General features: G+C 37.0%; 2 protein-coding genes across 4 annotated transcripts in view; one reads left to right on the forward strand and one right to left on the reverse strand.

Annotated features, from left to right (window-relative positions):
- Positions 1-18,294, forward strand: part of spock2 (SPARC (osteonectin), cwcv and kazal like domains proteoglycan 2) — a 34,444-nt gene extending 16,150 nt beyond the window's left edge. Inside the window, exons 3-10 of the mRNA XM_084391710.1 lie at positions 3,642-3,756; positions 5,684-5,789; positions 8,149-8,263; positions 9,021-9,140; positions 9,741-9,959; positions 13,635-13,697; positions 15,614-15,751; positions 16,163-18,294. Of these exons, the coding sequence (XP_084247836.1) occupies positions 3,642-3,756; positions 5,684-5,789; positions 8,149-8,263; positions 9,021-9,140; positions 9,741-9,959; positions 13,635-13,697; positions 15,614-15,751; positions 16,163-16,308 (1,022 nt within the window). The 3' untranslated portion in view covers positions 16,309-18,294. The remainder of the gene's footprint in view (positions 1-3,641; positions 3,757-5,683; positions 5,790-8,148; positions 8,264-9,020; positions 9,141-9,740; positions 9,960-13,634; positions 13,698-15,613; positions 15,752-16,162) is intronic.
- Positions 18,295-18,395: 101 nt separating this feature from the next.
- tysnd1 (trypsin like peroxisomal matrix peptidase 1) lies at positions 18,396-23,131 on the reverse strand. 3 transcript variants are annotated; one of them, XM_084391708.1, is made up of 5 exons: positions 23,070-23,131; positions 21,753-21,991; positions 21,480-21,610; positions 19,601-19,786; positions 18,396-19,302 (listed from the first exon to the last, which is right to left on the reverse strand). In XM_084391708.1, exons 1-5 carry the CDS (start codon positions 23,082-23,084, stop codon positions 19,100-19,102), a joined length of 774 nt encoding a protein of 257 aa, XP_084247834.1. In that variant the 5' UTR covers positions 23,085-23,131; the 3' UTR covers positions 18,396-19,099. The 3 variants fall into 3 exon arrangements, with proteins under 3 accessions (XP_084247834.1, XP_084247835.1, XP_084247833.1); XM_084391709.1 differs by having other exon boundaries at positions 23,059-23,131; XM_084391707.1 differs by lacking the exon at positions 23,070-23,131 and having other exon boundaries at positions 21,753-22,958.
- Positions 23,132-23,632: the final 501 nt, after the last annotated feature.

Consider the following 23,632-nt stretch of genomic DNA (forward strand, 5'->3'; position numbering starts at 1 on the left):
CAAGAGATGAGGTCATCTCCTCGTTGTGCTGGTGTAGAGAGACTGCCCGGACACATTTGAACATTATGTCTTGATTTTTCAGTTGAAGCGAAGTCCTCAGAATGAAGGAGTCCATTAGCAAATATCTCAGGATGTAATTAATGGATAATTGCTAGTTCCACAGAAGACCCAGTAAGAGCCCCGGAGGCTTGATTTAGCACTGACTGACACTGGCTTTGTTCCTTCAAAGCACAAATCCACTTAAGCTTCATATGTCCAAGAACAGAGGTCCGTGAACCCGATGGTCCATTTTTTGAGTTGGCACTAAAGCTACTTGTCTAAAGCAGCCGTCTCTACACCCACTTCACTTCTTTTGTTTGAAACTCATTAATTGTACTCATTCTCTGTGACAATTTGGGAATTATTGTCAGATCCATTTGTCAAAGGTTAGAGAGCAACATAAAATGCTAAATAATATTTAACAGTTTGTATTTGTGATATTATTGATTTGACACTTTCAAACCAAACCCAGCTAAATGTATTAATCACATATAAGGGTCAGTACGCTGTAATAATAAAAAAATTCAGTAGAAAAATGGAACTAAGGTATTATCCTATTAAGCTTACAGAGATTTCCTTTAAACTCTAAAAATACACAGTGCAATGCTTAATTCAAAATACGGATAAAACCTGTGAAAAATCTATATGAAAAATAAATTTTTCAGACTTCTCTTAGAATGTACACACATTAGGTATATGCACTCATAATCATATTTTTTTTAAATGGATTAAATAGAACCTATTCATCTTGCCGCATTGAACGCATTTTGTCTCCTTTATGAGATAATTAATGAGGCAGTGGTAAAAGAGATTTGTTCCAGCCCTCAATGCCCCAAGAAATATGATGTTTCCACTTAAAAAGCATTCAGTGCATGCACCAGTCCAATATAGACCAATAAGAGAAAAACAAGGAACAGCTCACTCATCTTATAGTGTCAGAGTCACTTTTATTTAGTAAAGGGATTTTAAAAGTAAAAAGAAATCCATTTAAAATATTTGAAAGAGATTTTTCTGGCCAACCAGTTTTAAGAGTGTTAAAATACACCCTTTTTGTGGAATGATAGGAATTATATTAGATGAATCTGCAGTGTAGAAGAAATGTCGAATAGTAACAATTATTTACTTTACGCTTGCATTTAATTGGCCTTGTAAGATTTTATTTATAGTCTGGTATTTCACGAGCATCTGCTCTCCATGTTTCGATTTTCAGGCAGCAGACAGCTAACAGATACCAAAGCAACCGAAATTCCCAAAGAGCCTTATTTACACTGGCTTATTTGAAGGTGGCGGTGGTCCTTACCTTTTTAATGAGGAAGAAATTTGCATTTTACAAGTTATCAACACAGCGGTTGCCACACAACTTTCAGGATAAATGTAGGATATGTATCTATTGTGATTGTTGTTTTTTCTCAAAACACCATGTGATGATGTCAGCCGTGTCTTTTTACTATACAGACCAAACATTTTTTTAATTATTGTGGGATAAAAAATAAAGTCATTGTGAGATATAGAGTCACATTGTGAGATAAACAAGCTCAGTCGGGAGATATAATATATTCAAAACTATCTTTTTTACATTCTTTTTTTTACTCCAATGTGGATACAGGCTTACATATTTTACATACATATACACTACACATACACTACCATCCAAAAGTCTGGGGTCGGTAAGATTTCTTAAAATGTTTTTGAAAGAAGTCTCTTATGTTCACCAAAACTACACTAAAACTGTAATTATTGTGATGGCAAAGCTGAATTTTCAGCATCATTACTCCAATCTTCAGTGTCACATGATCTTTCAGAAATCATTCTAATTTGCTGATTTGCTGCTCTAGAAACCTTTCTTAATATCTATATTGTAAAACAGTTTTATATTTTCATGAACCCCCCCCCCCCCCCAGAATTATTTAGAAGTCTGAAAGAACATCATTTATTTGAAATAGAAATCTTTTGTAACATTATAAATGTCTTTACTGTCACTTTTGATCAATTAAATGCATAAATAAAGGTATTAATTTCTTGAGAAAAAAAAAAATTGTACGAACCTCAAAATTTTGAACGGTCGTTTACGTATTTCTTTTTTCATCCTGATTTTTATCTCAAGGTGAACCTTTCACAGCATCACATCTTATTACATATCTATGTCTGATACATAATGTTATGATCTCATATGAGCTGCACACATCCTGTACAATGCATGTGCATTAATAGGTCAACAAAGTGTTGCCGGGACAGATTTATCACAAGCAGATGTTTTTTTTTAGTTCAGTTCATGTTCCCAGTGTGTGTGTGTACCTGTGAAAAGAGCATCTCAGCAGTCTGTTGAGTCATCCTGTATGCGAATTAATAGATCATCGAGTGGATACAACGCTTTAGTTCATTAAAAAGAGATGGAGGTTTCTTTATTTAATCTGGGTGCGTGTTTTATTTATCAGCGTGATTGCATTTTCCCTTTCCTGTGTTCACTGTGTATCGCGTCCTTATCTCCGTGAACCTTTCCTCGCGAGTTGATCTGATATGCTCAGCGTTAAGTGTCTCTGGCTGCTGATGTATATTAGCTGCATTAGCTCAGGCACTGGCTGGGCTTGATATTGAGTCACTAGCTCCTTACTTCTGCTCTGCGATTGTAATGATCACATTAAATGCGGCCCAGTGTAACGACGGATGAGAGATGATGCGGCGGTGACTGGACTCTCTAAGCCGGATTTGGCATTGCTTATACATGGAGGCCTTCATAGTATGTTTTAAAGGGACAAGCTCACTGGGCCACTGCTCATAAGAAATATTTAATGACGAAGAGAGGGTTGATAATGGACAGACACAGAAAGAGTTCTTTGTGTGTTTTTTTTTTACTGATATGAGCAGCTAATCAGTCCTCACTCTGGAGTTGGACTGTTGCTATAGCAACATTATCGTTCTTGTGTTCTCTTTAATCTGCTTGAGCCTTTCGTGATAAAGTGAGGCTTACTGATCAACCTTGTGCCTTTGTGTATAGATTGCAATAATCTATCAGTCTTGAAATATTGTTTCTCAGGCAGTCGGGTTTTTATATGTAGTATGGTGAGATAAGGTATAGGATGTAATTATGATGGCTTACGGAAGAACATAAAATAACATTCTCTGTCTAAGGTAATGCTGCTGTAGCATTTGAGTTATGCTATTTTTTTATTCACTGTTTTTCTTTTGCATCATTCTCAATCATAAATCAATGGATGCTTGTCGTGGTATCCTTTAGTGTAAATAAGGGCTTGACTAGGGATTCATGGTGGAATTGCAGTGTTTTTTTTTGTTGCGATAGAGATGAAAATGACAAATTAAATTAATAAAATGAAATAAAAATAAGCATTTTTAAAAAATAATCTAGAATCTTTTTCCTGCTGCTTATTTATGTGCAGGTTGTGGTGGCGGCATTTAATAAAATGTGTAAAATCTTTTTTAAAAACACTAAACTTATATGCAAAAGTAAATTAAATAATTATTAAACATTATATGTATTATTGAAATTCAATATATAATTAATAATTGAAACAATGCAATATTAAAATCTCAAGAAGGATTGGACTACATAGTATATTACTGGGGTAAATCTCTCGCCCTTGCAGATGTGGACACCACTAAAGATCCCTGCCAGAAGGTGAAATGCAGCCGACATAAGGTGTGTGTTGCCCAGGGCTACCAGCGTGCCGTGTGCGTCAACCGCAAGAAGCTGGAGCACAGGTGAGCCTTTCAGATATACAGGACTCTCTCTTCATGCGCATTAACTATAATACAGGATATTATATATAGTGTTTGTTTTTGAGGGTATGAATCACAGAAGCTTGGTGCCATGCTAAGGCACTGTGCAGAATGCTACTGTCCAGTCTAGCTTTTCATTACTCAGACTCAGAACTTCATATCATGAAGAATCAAATTTCTGAGCCTTTAGGGTACATATGATTGGCTCAAAACAACCAGATCTGAGTGCTTATGAGCAAATATGGCTGTTCAGAAAGAAGTCTTAAAGGAACAGCAACAAAGAAGGAGAAAGGGTTGAAAATGGTTTTCAAAATTGTAAGTGCCCAAAAAAAACCTTTTTGCTTTTCCACAAAATTTCCACAAGTGTTCACACAGAATGTTCACTCGCTTGTTAGGAGAAAGTCATATTTTGCCACAGGTGAAATAATAGCAATTTAATAAAGAAGCCATGACTGTTTTGGTGCAGAAAATAAAGAAAAAGAAAACTTGATTTTAACTTAACTTAACCCTAGGGAAAATTAAATCATTACAAATGCTTTAAAAAATATGTTCAATCTCTTGTGAGGAGAAAATCATATTCTGGTGGAGGTGAAATAAGAGCAGTTTAATAAAGCAGCCATGTGTTGTCTGATGGCACATTGTGAGGTATACAGATTTAGTCCTTGGGTGTTTTTTAAAAAATTTTTACAAACTAAACATGTTCCTGAGGCCAGTCCTTAGCGGTTGGTTCTCATTGTTCCATACATCTAACTACAGATAACATTCTTGTAACCTTAAATTAAAAACGTGCCGCTGATGCAATGTCCCTCTGCTTTAAAGGGGTCATAAAAAATGTAATTTGCCTTGTTCTTTTGACATATATGTGGTCTTTGTACCATTCAAACATCCTGCATCCAGCTAAAAAATCATTCTCATTATAAACAAAGCATTTAATTAATCAAGCTCATTTTGATATTGTTGCGGGATCTGACGTCACGGCAAATACATTTGCATATGACTGCCTTCAGAGTGAATAGTTACTAACATCAACAAATTATATACTGTATATCATCACACCATAGGGGGGCGCCCACTGGCATTCAGTCACTTAACGGCTGTCATTTGCTTACACTGGATGTGAGCGTCACATCAGTATCCCGTTGATACTGTTTCCTATGCAGTGACGTCACGCCCACAGACCCCTGGCTAAACGTCTGATGCATATGGCACACTTAACTGTTAACACATCAGGATTTTCGAAGTCATCATCTGATTGGTTGAATTCTACAGGATGTCCGGGAGACGTGTCGCATTCTTTAACGGTCCGCCTGGAAACAAAGATGCCGTGACGCCAAACCCCCTCATGGAAGAAGAACGCCGTTGTGTTTACAACTGTGACAATGAGCGCTTATCAGGATCATCTAAATGCTGTATAATCAAAAGTCTCTTTAAAATAAGCACCAGTAATTTTACACACCAGTCTGTTATTGTAGGGACATCGACGTTACATTTTCATGCCCCTAAACAAGATGTGAAACAAAACGGACTGTGATTGGTTGTTTTACATGTCAGTCAGACGGCCTCTGGGCGGTCCTTGGCCAATGAAAGCTGCGATAGAGTCCAGACCTTCTGCCTTCAGTCTGGCTACACGGGACTAGCCGTTTACTGACAATCCTTAAAGAATCCCTAAAAACGGAAAATGGTCAGTAGGGTCAGAATGAGGGTTGAAAATAAACTTTTTCCGCAAATTTGTTTTTTTGTGCAAAAAACTTTAACATTATAAGTGAACCTCAAGGAACATATTTAAATAATAAAAAAATCCATGTCGTGACCCCTTTAAAGTGACAAATACCCAAGCCCAAGTTTATATTGAATATTGATGATTGATGTTCATATTGATTCTATGTTCTTTTTGACCAATGTGTTATAGGTTGAAGCAGCAGGTCATAAGACAGGAGGAGAGTAACTGTAAGGCTTGCCCACTGTCCTCCTCTAGTCCTGTTTGTGGCTCTGATGGACACAACTACGCCTCTCAGGTATTTCACACTACATTCAATTTCCTTTTAATTGTATTCAAATAAATTGAACTGCAGATAAATGTATCATATAGATATGATACATTTCTCTGTAGTTCAGCTTATTTTAATACAATTGGATTTGTTGCAGTTTTTTTGCTTGTTCAGACTTTTCTCTCATTAGATTTTTGTTGAGTGGACTTAGGTAACCTAATAAAAAAATCAGTCATTCCTAGCCAGGGATCAGTTTTGCTTTGTTAAATCTTTAAAAGAGAAACAAACTATTGTGCCTGACAATAGATTAAAACAATTAATCAGAATTAATGTTTTTTAGTTCCATTTAGTTCCTTCCAATCCAGCATTTGTATAAATTATGATATATTTCTGTTACAGTTGATATTTCATACTTGTTAAGCTTGTAAATTTCATCACACAAGACCACATATATCTTTCTTTAATTTTGTTAAACGTTCCATCTGAATTCATTTATAAAGAAATATGCCGCTAGGTCTTTCCTGGAGAAAGTTTCCTCACGAATGCCCCAAAAGCTGTTTTCCCGAGAGCACACAATAACGTGTGAAAGACAAACATGACTTGTCTCATTAAAGGGAAGGAAAGTATGTTGTTTTAGTGAATCATTGTAATAATGGGCTCTTTAATGTTTTAATAATATCCAATATAAAATAATATCAATATAATGCAAAATATTGGTCACAAATATTTTTTCATTTGACTGAATTACAGCATTTTTACAATCACTATGACACATTTCTCTGTACTTAGGTCACTTTTTCAACACTTTTTACACTTTTCAGCTCGGCACAGCAGTAAATATCATATCCAAAATGCACTAATACTACCAAATCACTTCATACATGTCTCAAATCAAGTCATTCTTCTCCTTATTTTGTGACCTCATAATCTTTACAGTTACAATCGCTAGGACACATTTCTAAATACCTGGGTCACTTTTTCAAAACTCTTCGAACAGTTCTCCTAACCAACTTTCATCTTGGCAGTTGGCACAGCAGTTAATTTCACATCCAAAATAAGTTTAACAGTGTTGAAAAGAGTGTAAATGTGCAAATTGGCCTGTATGAACATAGAGTTTTGATACAGAGTGGATACATTTATGTAGTTGTTGTGGAGTTACATTGATTCATCTCATCGATTTGCATGTACTTATGTCATGTTGAACTTTTACACCAGTTGACACAGTTCCCTGAGGTCTTTATAAGACAACTGTGACATTTTTTGGTCAAATAGTGTTCTGTGCTCGTCTGTGCAGCCAACGACAGAAGAGTTTGCATGCTTTGCTCTAACTTTTGCCATTGCGTTAGAACTGGTTACACTGTTGTCGCTTGCGAAAACCAAATGGCGGCGCCGTGGGTTGAAACATGCAGATTAAGGGGCGGTAATATTATAATAAGATCCCCTTCCTACGTCAAGTCCGGCTCATTTTTTGACAGAGAATGGCTTACAAAAACGAAGTTACTGGGTTGTCACTTGTCACGTTTTCTGGGTTGGTAGATGCACCAGGGACCCGATTATAGCACTTAAACACGGAAAACAGTCAGATTTTCATGATATGTTCCCTTTAAGTTTAACAGTTTAAAAAAAAGTATGTAATTGGCAAATTGGCCTGTAGGTACAAAGAATTTCGGTGGTGGTTGTGTTTGAGTGAGAAAAGAATTTATGTAATTTGAAAGATGTAGTCAACGAATGCATTTTGTACCAAAGCAATGGAAAAATATCCACAGTTTAGTCCACTTAAATTGCTGTTGTGCTCACTATGTGAAGAGCTTTGAAAAAGTGACCCAAGTACTGATAAATGTGTCCTAGCAATTGTAAAAAAATAAAAAAATAAGGGGTTCTAATGCTATCCTGCATCTTATGTTTCCATGGTTTTAAACAATGAATGCCTATGACGTTATTTCTATTCTTGTTATTCTGTGCAAGTCAAAAATCATATATATTTTTTATTTCATATTATATTCTGTGACTCATAGATCAATCTGCTTGCACAATATGGATAATAGTCTCTTTTATACATTGTACAGTGGCCCTTGGCATCCTTAAAAATCAAAGAAGAATTGTCAGAAGGGATTCTGGGTAGTCCTACTTGCGGATGAAAGAACCGTTCTGTTGAATTATGTATTATCTCTATTATCTATTTCTGACCTTGTGAGGGAATAAATGAAGGTTGACATCATCTTATTTTAATGGAGATGTCTAGCTGAACCAGCGATTTTTAGTCGTCTGTAGATATAATTGTTCTCCATCTGGGCTTACGATTCATGCCACTGAACTTGAGCATGTGACACTGGACAAGTGTTATGGTTATAATGCTTATTCTTTGTGTTTTGTGTGTGTGAATCAGTGCAAACTGGAGCAGCAGGCTTGTCTCACTGGGAAGGAGTTGAAAGTAAGATGTGCTGGTCTCTGCCCCTGCACCACCACCGTGGCTCCCGCTACAGACGTGGACAGCAAACACGGTATCTGCCCTCAACACACTTCCAAAAGCTGCAGTTTGTTCTTGCAAAGCTTGTTAAAGGGATAAATCAGACTAAAATCATTTACCCACCCTCATGTCGTTCCAATCCTGCATGACTTTTCGTCTTCTGTGACACATAAAAAAATACTTTTTAAAAATGTATCAGTGTTTTAGGTCATACAATGAAAGTTAATGGGACCACTTTCAGATTCACTAAAACAGTTGAAATATTCTTCAAAATATCTTTTTTTTTGTGTGTTCCACAAAAGAAAGTCACACAGGTTTGGATAAAATTGAGTAAATGATGCCATTTTGTTTTTGGATGAACTATCCCTTTAAGATGCTCTTATGAAGAAACACCTTCTGAAGTTCAATGAAGCACAATTTCAGTGTCAGCTTTTAAGTTTTTTATGATCATTTTTTTGTTGCTGTTGATAATAATGAATGATTTTATGCTGAGAGTGCTTCAGATGCTATTTGTCTCTTTCACATCCCTTGATTCTGCAGCTCTCGCTCTAACAAAGGCTTTATTGATTTATCAACAGACTATGCTGTTCTCTTTCTTTGCTGCTTGCTTTTGTGAATTTCTGCTGACTTTGATTATGTCGGATTTATGCCCGCAGTCTCCGGAGGCTTTTCTCGTCAAATTCAGAAGGGCAAAAGCAGGACGATTGGTTCTTTACTCTTCAATACCAACGTCTGCCAACACTCCCTTATCTCCTTTCACTGTCTCAATCTCTCTTCTTCTCTGTCCACAGAGAGTTGCACAGGACAGGACCTGGCAGATCTGGGAGATCGCCTGCGGGACTGGTTCCAACTGCTCCAAGGCAACGGCAAGCAGAACAGCACAGGGAATCCTGTAGCCAGCTCTGCATCAAGTGAGGCTCTAACGTCCATTTATATCACAGAAAGCAGCCTCCTATACACACACAATACCGCAATTTATATTTTGTGTTTTCTCTAGTACTTTTAAACATGGACCTATGATAATTGGCACTAACAAAACTGCTGCATTAAATTTTCATAAGGACCAGAAGATTCAGAGCTATTATGTGTTGAAATGTGTCCTATCCTCTCGGAAAGCAGTTTTGCTGAATTGTGAAATGGTGACCATTTGCACCTACTTCACTTTAAAATGTACATTTAATGGCAGAAAAATGACCAGATCCACCATACGCCTCATCAGTTCTCCATCTAGCTATGCCTCTTTTGTTTGCAACATTTTTATTATTTGCTTCTGATTTATTTGGGGGGGGGAAAACCCTCTCTGTTTATGCCCATGGCTTCCATTAGAGTGATTTACTATCTTGTCAGCAACATTTGAACAGCAATTTTGCTTTTAGAAGACGTTGATTGAATTTTTACAGCTAATCTGATGCAATCAGGTGTTCTGGGAGAGATGGCAAAGTGAGGAAGTATTACAGTCTATACGCTAATATTTCTGTGTTCAAATATACTGTGTGATTGTTTGTGCACAGTTGTGGACCGGACTCTTGTTGCAACCTGTAAGGACTCTATTGGCTGGATGTTCTCTAAGCTGGACACGAATAATGACCTGTATCTGGACCAAGCTGAGCTGGCTGCCATTAATCTGGACAAGTATGAAGTGTGCATACGGCCCTTCTTCAACTCCTGTGATTCCTACCACGATGGCAAAGTCTCCACGGCTGAATGGTGCCTCTGCTTTTGGAGAGAAAGTGAGTTTTCAGTATCTCTACATGATTGAACCTGGCCTCAATAACGTTTTTAAAAAACATATTTATATACACTATACACTACCAAAAAATATTTGGGAATATTTTTTTATGTTTTTGAAGAACGTCCCTTATGCAAAAATACAGTAAAGAGAGTAATATTATGAAATATTATTACAATTAAAAAAAAAAACATATTTTAAAATGTAATTTATTCCTGTGATTTTCAGCATCATTACTCCAGTCTTCAGTCAGTGTCACATGATCCTTCAGAAATCATTTTAATTTGCTGATTTGATGATCTAGAAAATTTGCTGATTATTATCAATTTTGTACTGCAAAATATTTTAAAAGATCACAATATATATATATATATATAATTTTTTTCCCAAATGTCTTTACTGTCACTTTTGCATCTTTGCTGAATAAAAGTATACATTTCTTTAAAAAAAAAAAAATCTTACTTTTGAACACTAGTGTTTGTCCTTTTAAAAATATGCGTTGTGATGATAATCGAACAATTTAATTAAATCATATTGTTGATAAAAAGAAAAGAAAAAGATCACCATAAAATATTATCAGTGCAATAATTATAAAAAGTCTAAAAAAAATGTTTTTCAAATCCTAATCAACAGTGTCGACTAAAATTAGATAACATTTTAGAAAAACTTATATTAATGAATGTGATATGATAACTGTAAAACTATTTTCATCCAAAGGCAAAAACTCTTACTAAACCAAAACACTGTAAAAAGTAACACTGAAAAAAGATATATATATATATGTTTTGTAACTTCAACATTACACATTCAACTTTTAAAATCAGCTCTAACTGGGATTGGAGCCTTGGCATTGCACATGTGTGCCCCGCATCCCGCTGGTCAATGCCACGGTCCACAGTTTGCTCTGCTCGGTTATATCAGCGTGACAGAAGGGGGACACATGGCCGAACATCAGTGCCAGCACTAGTCAGTGTTTCAGCGTGTTCAACACTGCTTCAGAGAGTTGGGGTTTCAAATCTGTAATGGTGTTTAAATTGGATTCGAGGGCCATATTTGGTTTCCATTACAAAAGACCAGAAGAGATATTGCATACAAAGACTGGACTGGTCGCAGAGAGCGTTTATTTGACATCAGCACGCACTGGTCTGGCGTTAAAGATAAAGAAGACACTAGTCACTGGAGGCAGGGATTTGGTAAAATCCATCTATCTGTTTGCCGAGAGTTTTGCAGACTCATGCCACTAACTCATTCAGTTTGCACTGGATTAAGTTTAATTGGTTTTCTAAATATAATCAAACATTAAAAGGGGGAGGGGTGACCATATGTTTGGATTATTGAAATCCAAATCTTTCATTTCCTCTACAAACAGCCCTTTTGGATAGAAAAGGAGAGAGCTGGAGAGGGCGTAAATTGACCTTTAGTTGTTTGTGGCATGCGGGGAGAGTGATTTGGAGTATTCATTTGATGAGATGCATAAGTCTGGAGGAATTGCTATTCAGTGTTTGTTGCTAGGGTGACTGACAGTCAGTGTGTGTGTGTGTGTGTGTATTAGCAGGGGAGAGCGTAGGTCTGTTTGCATGCGCATGTGTTTATCTGCAACATGTTCTACATATTAATGAGACTCGTCAGTGTGTGTGTGTGTTTGTGTGTTCTTTTGTTTTCGGAATTCTTGTGTGTGTGTGTGTGTGTGTGTGTGTGTGTGTGTGTGTGTGTGTGTGTGTGTGTTTGCTTATGCCATGGAGCATGGCAAGCTTCTTGACACAAACAGACATATGCTCCACAATGCTACTCACTGGAGGGGCAGAGAGCTGTATCTTAGCAGTATCTTAACACACAAACACACACACACACACACACACTAGACCAACCTGGCTCTTATTTGATGTGATTCTGCTCACGATATGTGGCTGGGCACTCTCATCTCTCCTGGGGAGGGCATAGTTGCTTTTGGCCTGTCATACTTTGTCTTCCCCTTGTATTTCCCCCGGTGGATAAGGAATGGCTATTGCAGAGGGAAAAAACAACATCAGTGTTGGTTGTTGACAACCTGCTCAGCCTCAAACTCTCTGGGACTAAAATCAGACAGGCAGTCAGACGAAAACCCGCTGCATTTTTTAGACTTGATCGGCATGGCCTTCACATACAGCTGTGAAACAGGATAGCTCTGAAGCATTGGGAAATATTCCAATATGTAATGCACTGATTTATTTATTAAAGGAAACATTCTGTCATTGTTTAGTCACCCTCGTGTCATTCCAGAAACTGTTTGACTTTTTTTCTTATGTGGAACACAAAAGAAGATGTTTGGCAGAATGTCTAAGCTGCTCTTTTCCATGCAATGGACGTGAATGGGGACTGGATCTGTCAGGCTCCAAAAATGATAAAAAAGCACCATAAAAGTGATTCGTACGACTCAATCGCTACTTTCCAAGTCTTCTGGATCGATACAATGCTCCATACAATGTAATAATATTGGAATTGTTGTTTTAAAAATGTTTGAACTGGCATTTTTGAGCATGTCACTCACTTGGCAAAAAACTAACAAAAACACGCTTTGAGAGTCCACACATTCACTGTGTGATAAAGTCTATTAGAATAATAAAAATAGAATAATAGAATAATAAGAAAGCGTTGTCTCCAAGCAACACAGGGTGGTGTTTCATTACTGAATTCGTTTTTGAATTAATTGTTTGTGAATGAATAAATAACCCATTCATAAAGACATCACTTGCTTGGTTTCTGAATGAATCAGCCTTTTCAAAGCTGAACAAAATGTTTGAATGAATGATTCAAACATTAAGACACATTAAAGGATTTAAAAATGTATAATATAATCTTTTAATAATTTCATATTCTAGTATTACATTTTTTTTTTTTAAAACACTGTAGTGTCTTATTCTATTTGGATTGGATTTAATTGAAAATCAATTTAGCGGGGCAAATATCACCTCTTGATGTAAAAGTTAATTTTAATAAAAGTCTCTGCTGTGAACTAAACACCACGCAGAAAATTAAAATCGTCTAGAGTCAGCTGTTCACGACAGGCCTAAAGCATCCAATGTAACAGCACAAAACACATTCAGCAAAATCCCAGAAAATATCAAGATATGATTTTTTGTCAAATCGCATATCCCTACTTGATAACCGTGGTCATCATTTACTTTCATTGAATGGAATACAGCAGCTTGGACGTTATGCCAAATAACTCCTTTTGTGTTCCTCAGAAGAATGTAATTGTAGTTTTGAATGACCTGAGGGTGAGTAAATTATGGCAGAATTTTCATTTTTAAGGAAAATGTTTCTCTAATTTATTGTAAGAAGGTTGTACATTTCACCTCAAGGCGTTAAGGAGAAAATTACGATATAGAAATATTCTATAACAAGTGTTCATTTTGTTCAGAACACACTCAAAGCAAGTTCTGTTACTCAAAAATTCAGATACTCTTTCTTTCATGAATTACATTGCCATAAAACTACAGATTAGAACTATCTATTGTGCCACTTCTAAAATGCGGGGTGTGTTTGGGTGCGATTTGATTGTGCGTCTGCATTGAGAACAGCCCTGGTGTGATGCCTCCTCATTTGGGAGTTGGTGAGGGAGCTCGTGTGAAGCGTTTGTCTGGAGGAGATTAGCGCCGGCTCTTCCCTAAAGGCACTGATTGTTTTTCTTCCACAGAGCCTCCCTGCCTGGCTGAGCTAGAGCGAATCCAAGTGCAAGAAGGAGCCAAGAAGAAACCGGGTAAGAATGAACGTTCCGCTGAGACTCTCTGTACTATCTTGGGAAGAACAAATTAAGGTGTGAAGGAAAGCAACAAAGGGAGAACCAGAGAACGAGGTTATATAGAATGTGTACAACTGGAAGAAAAAAAGAATGGAAGAGAGAAGTAAAAAGCGAGGTAGTGGTGACTCTAGAGGAGTTTCATTTAACAGATGACAAGCACAAGGCTAGGATTAGCCCCTAATCAGGTGTGCGGATTAGAGCGGAGCTCATGGCTGTGGGCAGTGCTGCATGTTTGGCTGCAGAGCTTTCAGGACTCTCCAAGGACGTGCTGCAGATGCCACAGCCAATCAGATGCAGTCAAAATGCAAACGTCCCCTGATGCCTGAGAACAAACAGCTATGTATACAATACGACCAAAGAGTTTCGACATTATTCTGAAAAACTCATTCATCATCATTACATTCATTATTAAATATGACAAATATCACAAAACCAGTCACATGGGTACATTTTTTGAGATTGAGATTCAAACATCATCTGAAAGCTGAATAAATAAGCTTTCCATTGATTTATGTTTTTTTTTTATGATATGACAATATTTGGCCGAGGTACAACTATTTGAAAATCTGGAATCTGAGGGTGCTAAAAAATCGAAACATTGAGAAAATCGCCTTTAAAGTTGTCCATTTATGTTCGTTATTGTGCTGCATTCACTCACAAAAATAAATGTTTTATATATTCACGGTAAGAAATGTACAAAATATCTTCATGGAACATATTTTCTTAATATCCTAATGATTTTTGGCATTAAAGAAAAATCTATAATTTTGACCCATACAATGTATTGTTGGCTATTGCCACAAATATACCCGTGCGACTTGTGACTGGTTTTGTGATCCAGAGTCACAAATAACAAAATGGACTTTTTAAGTCAAAACAAGACTATAATCAGTATGTATGCATCAACACTTTTTTTCATAAATTGAAAACACAATAGCATATAACGATGGCAGTCATAGAATTTTCTTAATATGTTGGATGAATTCAAAAAATGCTTGGTGAATCATTTCCTTTTTAAATTGCATATATTGAGAGAACTGCAAGACATTGGAAAATATTCCAGAGGTTCATGGCACCACTTTCGCCAGCCTTGTTTAATTTGTTGTCATAAATATAAAACACAATGACATAAAAAGAGGACAGTCATGCAGAATTATGGGTGAGCGTCAAAGGAAAAGCTTAACCTAGAAAGCTCAACCTCTGTTTAACCCACTAATGCATTGATTATTACATCACAAAGAAAAATGCAATTAATGCTTTTAACTAAAAACAATATATACACAATATATATACAATAAACTATATATGCACATTCTGAAGTACATGGTCATGACTTTCTACAGCCAAATTTAATGTATGTTCTCATAAATAAATAACACAAAGACATAAAAGAGGACAGTCAAGTTGAATTATGGGTAAGGGTCAATCGAATCCCCCGTGGGGGTTAGGATGTAGCTTCACACCCAGAATGGTTAAAACTGGCTTTTATAGATTTATCCCCTAGTACACACAGTGCATCAGAGGGTTAAATCCTGCATTTGATTGCTAAATAGATCATGATGATTATGTGGACATATAGTTGTTTATTACTCCATGCAGCTGGTTTTTATCGTGCATCATGATTCGAGACACTGCAGACAGAAACTCAGCCCTCAACCCTCGCCAAGGTTACAGTTTATGCATTACAATGAGCAGTGTCACTTGAGTCTGTCACATGATTTACAGCAATATGCAAACTAGTTTGCAATGTCACTCGTGATGCAACGCTTATTTTATACTCAATTCATGTAGGATATGAAAATGAATGTTAAACACGACCGTTGCTTCTCAAAATGTGCGTGTTTGTGTGTTTCTCTCCCTTTTTGTCATTTCAGATACATACATTCCCAGCTGTGACGAGGACGGCTTTTACAGGAGACTGCAGTGTGACAAGAGCAGAGGGGAGTGCTGGTGTGTGGACCAGCATGGAGGAGAGTTAATGGGCTCCAGAATCCATGGCAACCCCGACTGTGGTGAGCACGAGCACAACACACACGCACACACACACACACACAGAGGACAATGCTCCTTCTGTAGCTACAGGGCTTAGGACTTAGATCCACCAAAATCATCAGTCACCCATCTGACAGGAGACCAAGTGCTACATTCATTAGGCCAGGTTCATTTCCATTCCAAAAGAGCAGTTGTCTCGCCGAAATAAAGGTCCGTAAGATTAATTACTACTGGCTGCGACAGACCTGCAGGTGATAAGAACAAATCCCCTGACTGGACATAAAATAGCGATTAAAAAGCCCAACGTCAAAGTCACACCTCCTGTTTGTTTATTGTCCTCGCGCCAAGCCTGTATTGTTTAGCCTTTGTCGTGCATAAATCGCTCAGTTTGCCTCGCAATATGATATAGGCATAACATTTTCATTTTCCAGACGAGGTGGCCACGTACTCGGGCGATTTTGGCAGCGGGCTCGGATGGGAAGATGAAGAGGAAAAGGAGGCTGAGGAGAACGGCGAGGAGGCTGAGGAGGAGGAAGGGGAGGTGGGGGAGGTTGATGACGGCGGATACATTTGGTAGAACGAAACGCGATTCTCGCCTTGTTCGACATAGCTTTCTGTGGCCCATTTCTACAGAGGCAGCTCTATCTTCTGACATTAAATGGTGGACACTGGAGGGTCGGTCATCTTTATACTGCACTCCAAACAGCTTTGACTTGGGGAGGGAGGGGGAGGGGTGTCTTGGTTAGTGTTAGCTGTAGTGAGATTACGGTATTGGGAACGAGTTTTCAATTATTGGGCTTATGAATACTTGTGAAACATCATATTTTTGTTGTAAGTGCAAGAGTTTTCTCCTGAATCAGTCTCTAGCATCTGCAAACACGAGCTCAGAATTAGGCGCTTGATAGGTGTGATGTGATGCGTTCTTATGCAAGTCTAATAAATACATACTTTCATCACTATACGTTCGGAAATGATACCTGTTAAGTCTAAAGCGTTTAAGGTACGACTTTATAAAGTATGTATATAAAGATAAACAGGCTTCAGGGTCTAACCTGCTTCATTAGATCTTCTGTCGACCATCAGCAACTGCTTTCCTTGAACACTGAGATTGCTGCTAATGTTTTCGCTGTTAGAGTTTATGTAAATTGTTTCAAATTGTCCTCCAACTGGTTTAGAGCATATAAACACAGATTAGCATAAAGACAAAGAGACGAAAACACCAAAAAACTCAGTTAGCTTAGCTCAAAAAGCTAAGACTGTTACTGGCTCAAACAGTCTGTATTATTTTGATGCTACCTTGAAGTAGATAAATAGTCGTAATGTCTTTTAAAATAAAGTAGCATTCGTCAATGTATTTGAAGAGCTATTTCTCTACACTCACAAACTAAAACCGATTTTAGGCTACTTGCCAGAAATACACAATGCACTTCTACAAGACGATCCTTGTCCTAAAGGCACTTTTTTTTCTCCCTGTCTTTTGTGTCATAATCCACCGAAACCAGAGATGGCAAAGCATTATATTTTCATATAAATTACATCTCAATGCAGTAGCTTTATCCCTCACCCCGACGTCAAATCATTGTTTTCTTTAAAATGGACAGTAATAAATCCTGAGATATGTGCGTTCTGGTTTCATATGTCTGTCATAATAGAATTTGCTTATACTCCACTAGGTCAGGCTGTAATACAGTACTTCTGATGCAACACGGCTATTATAACAAGGCAGTGTATGGATGAGCAGGAGAGGCAGGAATGAATTTTCAAAATTGCAATCTGACATATTCTCTCTCATACACCCAAAGGGACCAATCTGTCTTTGCAGATGTCTTCTAATCAGATCTTCCCGTCATTTGCAGTGAAAGATCTGTTGGCTGTAATGTTCCTAGGTGTAAATCTGGTGCTGCAGGGATTTATAATCAAGGTCTGAATCTTATAATATACGACTAAAGTTAAAATACACAAGTCTGGCAGTAAAAAATACCTAAGGCATCAGTTTTTAGGGTGAAAATGCTGTGGAATCAAAGCAGCTAGCTGGAATTGCAAAATGTGTATGAATTACAGGCTTGATCTGGTATGATAATTCACCCAGATGTGATCTCTGAGCTCCGCGTAGCCACAGAAAATGCATTTGATATGGTAACATCCCCGACGTAAACACATTCATCAGTGTACCGCGGCGTCTACAGAAGAATATAAATCCTCCGAATGTCATTGAGACGAATCTCGGCGATATTTAAATTACTTGTGGATTATCATAGCATAGGCAATACCACCTTGCTGGAGTGATGGAGTGGAAAGACGGCCAGCTCATTAAAAGTCAATAGTGAATGTCCTGATGTCTTACTCAGCAGTGTACAGGAGTCTGCTAACAGTGATGTTATACCACTTGCACTAGTGTATGATTGTATTGTACTGTACATGCCATTATTATTGTAAATACTTGGATTTTACTGATTAGAAAACATATTTACGCTGAGTTGCAGTATATTTGCATTTAGTTGCATGTTTCTTTGTCCAAGTGTGTCATCTTTCTTGCCTGAATATGATTAAAGGCACTGGGCCCAAAGTGCTGTTCCTTTGTTCTCCTAATTACTCCCAAGACTCTGCAACGTGCTAATTTTCATGTGATACTGGAGACACAAGAAAACAAATCTTTTCAACCCACTTTTAAACACATTTTTTTGACAAGTGCAATTTATTATAACCATTCCAAAAATACCCAACAAAAGCTTGTTATCAAGACACCAGCGGGTTAAAAAAAGGAATATCAACTTTAATAGAAGGCATGACATAAACGTGTCTTACAAATATTCATTCATTTGTCATTAAGAGAATCAAACCTCCTAATAATGTCTCATTTTTCTGTGTTGACACACAGTGCAGCATCCTGCTTAAATCAGCCTAAAATGGTTAGAAAGCCCTGGTTTCTAACTATTTTACTGGGAAAAATGTGCATGATGAAACTGTCTGAATTTAATAACTCATTGTTATTAGTGATCTAGTGCAGCACCCTTCTTGGTATCAACCTAAAATGGTTTAAAACCAGTGCTGCTCATTTTATTTTTTGACAGTATTTCTTCCACTTATATTGATCAGTCATTAAGTTCACTTGCAAGTATCTAAAAAAAAGGATTAAAAAATAAATCTAAGGGGTGCAGGAATTTTTGTGTAATCTTAAAGAAATCAATCGTTTTATAAATTGTTTCATATAAAAAGGTCAAATAAGAACCTGAGAAATACACCCTTTTAATGTGTCAATCAATACACAGGTTTGTCATATTATCGCTTTTCAGCAACTTTACAACACACAAAGGTTAATTTTACTAGTGATTCTCAAGCATCTTGTACATTTGCAAAAATCTGACTGATCAAAGCTTGCTTTGAATGCTCTGTAATCTCCATATCTTTCTGACACCATCCTCTGCACTGTCCAAGACCTTAAAAACAGCAGCATCTCCAGTTTGATCAAAACGTCTCAGCAGAGGTTCCAGAACGGTCACTGGGATGCTGAAGTTCAGGTGGGGATACGTCACTTTCGCTGTGAAGTCTCTTGTGTTGCTGGACACGATACCTAATGTTTAGAGGGGTACGATAAAATAAAACAAATGAGATTGAATCTGCTTGTGAAAGCTTGATTTAGTCAGTGTCACGGTCAGCAGATGAAGAGATGGAATGCTCTGCCTCTGACTTAATGGTGAAAAAAATAAAGCTTAATTGGTCTTATGCTGCCCCCTTCTGGTTGGAGAAGGCATAGTATATTTAATATATATCCACTGAAGACTGGATTTGTTCTGAACAACTGGTTGATGTACTGAGATTTTCCATGAATTCCTAACCATTTAAAATGATATGTATGATATTAGTATTACCTAACAATTCCCCAGTGGCAGACCGAACCACAGCGCCACCACTGGCCCCAGACTGCACTGCGCATGTCGTCTGCAGCATCACAGGCTGTGACTGATGGGTAATGACTCTGGATAAGATCCCTGAGGTCAACGAGGGGCCACAGCGGCTCCCTAAAGCTCCATAACCCACGACAACGACATCCTCACCTGAATAAACACAGAACATGGAAATGTCAGGTGCTGCACTGGGACAAAGTATGCAAATGCAAACAATGTTTTTATTGTAGTAGCTGTTGTAAGATATAACAAATGTATATTAATAATACTATAAACTTAATTGTAATATTATAATACATTTAAATGTATTTTACTTATGAGGACGACAAATTTATCTCAAACAATTTGAGATTTTAATTTATCTTAAAGTCATTTTAGTTCACCATGCAATAAATCATAATTATAACATAAAAAGGTGTAATTTGTCACAATTTTGACTGTTTATGTAAATATTGTTATGGTAACACGTTACAATAAGGTTTCATTAGTTAACGTATTAACTAACAATGAACAAAACATTTGTTACAGTATTTATTCATCTTTGTTAATGTTAATTAATAAAAATATATTCGTTCATTGTTTGATCATGTTGGTTCACAGTGCATTAACTAATGTTAACAAACAACTTTAGATTTTTATAATGTATTAGTAAATGTTGAAATTAACATTTTTAGATTAATAAATGCTGTAGAATACTGCTCATTCTTAATTCATCTTAACTAAAGTAGTTAACTAATGTTAACTAATATATAACCGTATTGTAAAGTGTTACCATTGTTATTATGCCATACTTTATACTTTTTATGTCAAGTTTTATCTCTTGTATTCCATATGTATGTCACTTATTATGACATAATTATGATTATCAAAGCATGATTTTTTTTTTCTTGTGTGGTGGAAATTGGCTTCCATAGTTATGATTGTTGTTGCATGAAAAAGACTGGGATTAAATATAAAATGCACTTATAGTGTCAAATTTCACACTGATTGTTTTTGTATGTAAAATACTGGGGTTAAATATAAAATTTACATGTAGTGTCAAGTATCACACTGATACTAAACCCTGTATACAGTGCTATGCATAAGTTAAGACACCCATACTAAAGTTGACTAAAAAGAGGAATAAAAAATCATCTTTTGGAAACTGAACTTAATGCCTTAATTTAAAAAATTAGGAAAAATCCAACCTTTAAGGACACCAATTTTCTTTGTGAATGAATAATGTATCGTAAATAAATAAATGTTTTTATTTCAGGTAGCCTAAAAGCTAGTTTGATTTGCATTGAGAGATGATCTTATGGAAAGTACCCCATGCCAATCTCTAGGTATGGTGAAGGCTATGTGATGATGTGGGGCTATTTTAATTCCAAAGGCCAAGGGAACTTTATCAGGATGCATAGTATCCTAAAATTTTTTTTTTTTTTTTAAATACTTAAAAATAAAAATCTGCCTGCCTCTATGGGAATTTAACATAGGGGTGTACACACTTATGCACCCTGTATTTTAAGGAAGAACATTTATTTATTTACGATACATTATTCATTCACAAAGAAAATTGGTGTCCTTAAAGGTCGGATTTTTCCTAATTTTTTTAATTAAGGCATTAAGTTCAATTTCCAAAAGATGATTTTTTATTCCTCTTTTTAGTCAACTTAAGCATGGGTGTCTAAACTTATGCATAGCACTGTATTTGATTCTGAAGTTATTACATATATAAACCAATACACGCTGGAGGAACACATTTTTTTCTTACGTTGGTGGCATCCACAAAAAACAAAAACAAATAAACAAAACAATTCTGGCTAAATATGATTTTCAATTAAACAGGTATGCACAGCATTACCTGGGTGAAAGTATGTGGTAAACTGTGGTTTTACTGAGTCAGCGAGGGATTCCTGAAGCTCCACTAGAGCGATATCATAGGGAGATGATGGTGCTGATGAATACAACACCTTACCACTTACTGCATGAAATCTGAGGTGGAAAGTAAATCACTTGGTTATTACAAATATAACAATACCAATAACGTGTAGCTTATTTAACAAAGATCAACAAACAAAATATCACTTCTTTAGGCCTCATAACAATGAATATGCATGAATTCTAAGGCCATTACCTTCCTCCAAAGTTGACTCTGACTGTAAGAACAGACTTTTCATTCACTACATGTCTGCAGGTCAGAACCAGATTCTGGTTTAGCAGAACACCAGAACCCCACAGCAGGCCGGACTCAATCAGTGCCACTCCAGGGTAAAATTCAGAACCTGACTGCCGGGTTGCAGCTTGAATAGCTTGAATATAGCCAGTTGTTAACTGTGATGACTTTTCTGTCAGCGACTCCTGCATGGCACCAGCCTGTATGATGTTTTTCAGAATGAGGTGAACAGAGCACACAAGTGTCAGTCCAATCCATTCATCGGATTTCCAGCACAGTGGTGAAACGATCAAACCCATGAGGTAAGATCTGCCTCCTTTGCTAATAAACACACCGCCTCCTTCGGTGCCAGGCAAGCAGCGGGCATCGGTCAGGATCAGTGCATTCTCCTCTCCTGCCAGATTACTAACTATACCTTTACTAATTGAGTTCATAAAGAGGTCTGGACAGAGACCGCCAAATGGAGACCCACATGCGATAACATGACATCCCTTTTTAAGAGTGCCACTCTTCACCCATGGAATCATTTCTTTACAGGTGCATGTGGACGAACTGGGCACTTTTAGGAGTGCAAACCATGTTAAAAATCTGGAGTCTTCAAGGACTTCTTTATCTAAGCTACCACTATAAAAGCCCCACTGTTCAGACCCCTTGAAGATTTTGTTAAATGCATCTTGAAACTCCACGCAATTGATCATCATTAACAATTGGGCTTCTTGACGGCTCGTGTTGCGTCTCTCCATTGCACACGATTGGTTGGCGCAAAAGTGAATGTAATCTACATACACTTTTGTATCTTTAGTGAAACTTTCAGAATGCAATATCTTCGTGTCTTTCTTCGTGGGGTGTCTATCAGTTATAAAGCGTGAAAACAGCATGCCACTACAGACTACAATTCCAGACTGGTAATTTAGAAATACTCCACTACAGCTCATTGCTTCATTCTGAGATCCAGATGTGAGGTCGAGGGGCGTCTCGGATACTGTGACAACACAACATGCCTCTTCCACAGTCTTCATTTTCAAACGCTAGATATTTAAAACAGTATTAAACTGCCACAATATAAAAGGTCAGAGTTTTATGCTACTAGTAGATGGTTTTTTGCATCTTACAATGAGTTCAAGATACAATGACAACCACGGTGCTGGCAGTTAGATTACAAAAAACCAAAAACATTCTAACAAACACAGTTTGCAACAAAAGCAACTGGTTAGTGTTGCAACGTTAAAGTCTAGGGGGCTGATAATGTAATAATTGTTATATTAGCTTATCGCCGACTTGATATTGTTGCATGGGTCCTCCATCTGCAACGCTTCCTGGTATGATTCATTGGCGTGATCACGTGGTGGATACCGTGCCCTCCTATTGGTTTATCCACGTCCAACTCTTTCGAACAATTCGTTTCATAGAACCGGTTCAGTGGTTCTTTTACGTCGTCGTGTCTGAAAGAGACGTTTTATGGTCAAGCCATTCGTTGAATGAATCGTTCAGTCCGACCTGTGAACCGGTTTATAAAATATATATTTTTTTAATATAATAATTATAATGCATCAAACACTAAACAGAAAAGACAGGACAGATAGAACCTCTAGCCTACAGGATGAAATTACATCAAATCTTCATGTAAAGTTTCACAAACAAAAATATAACATTATAAACATATACAGAGCCTAGCCTACCTAACCCTGTAACAGAGGAAAACATTAAGCATCAGTGGAATTACCAAACCAATTATCATAATACTTCAAGAATCTGTCACTTTTCTTGATTTGAATCAAACTAAGAGATATAAGAAATGCGTCAATTTCAATTAAGAAATGTGAGAAAGTATGAATTATGAA

This window comes from Rutilus rutilus (assembly GCF_951802725.1).
Source record: "Rutilus rutilus genome assembly, chromosome: 20".
In the NCBI taxonomy this organism is placed as follows: Eukaryota; Metazoa; Chordata; class Actinopteri; order Cypriniformes; family Leuciscidae; genus Rutilus; species Rutilus rutilus.

Excerpts from the sequence above, each read along its gene's own strand:
- tysnd1 (XM_084391707.1), bottom strand. The coding sequence starts at position 22,810 with ATGAAGACTGTGGAAGAGGCATGTTGTGTTGTCACAGTATCCGAGACG. Across the intron at positions 19,787-21,479 it reads TACCACATACTTTCACCCAG|GTGAGGATGTCGTTGTCGTG; the intron begins GTAATGCTGTGC and ends GTGTTTATTCAG. Across the intron at positions 19,303-19,600 it reads TGCCACTGGGGAATTGTTAG|GTATCGTGTCCAGCAACACA; the intron begins GTAATACTAATA and ends TCTAAACATTAG.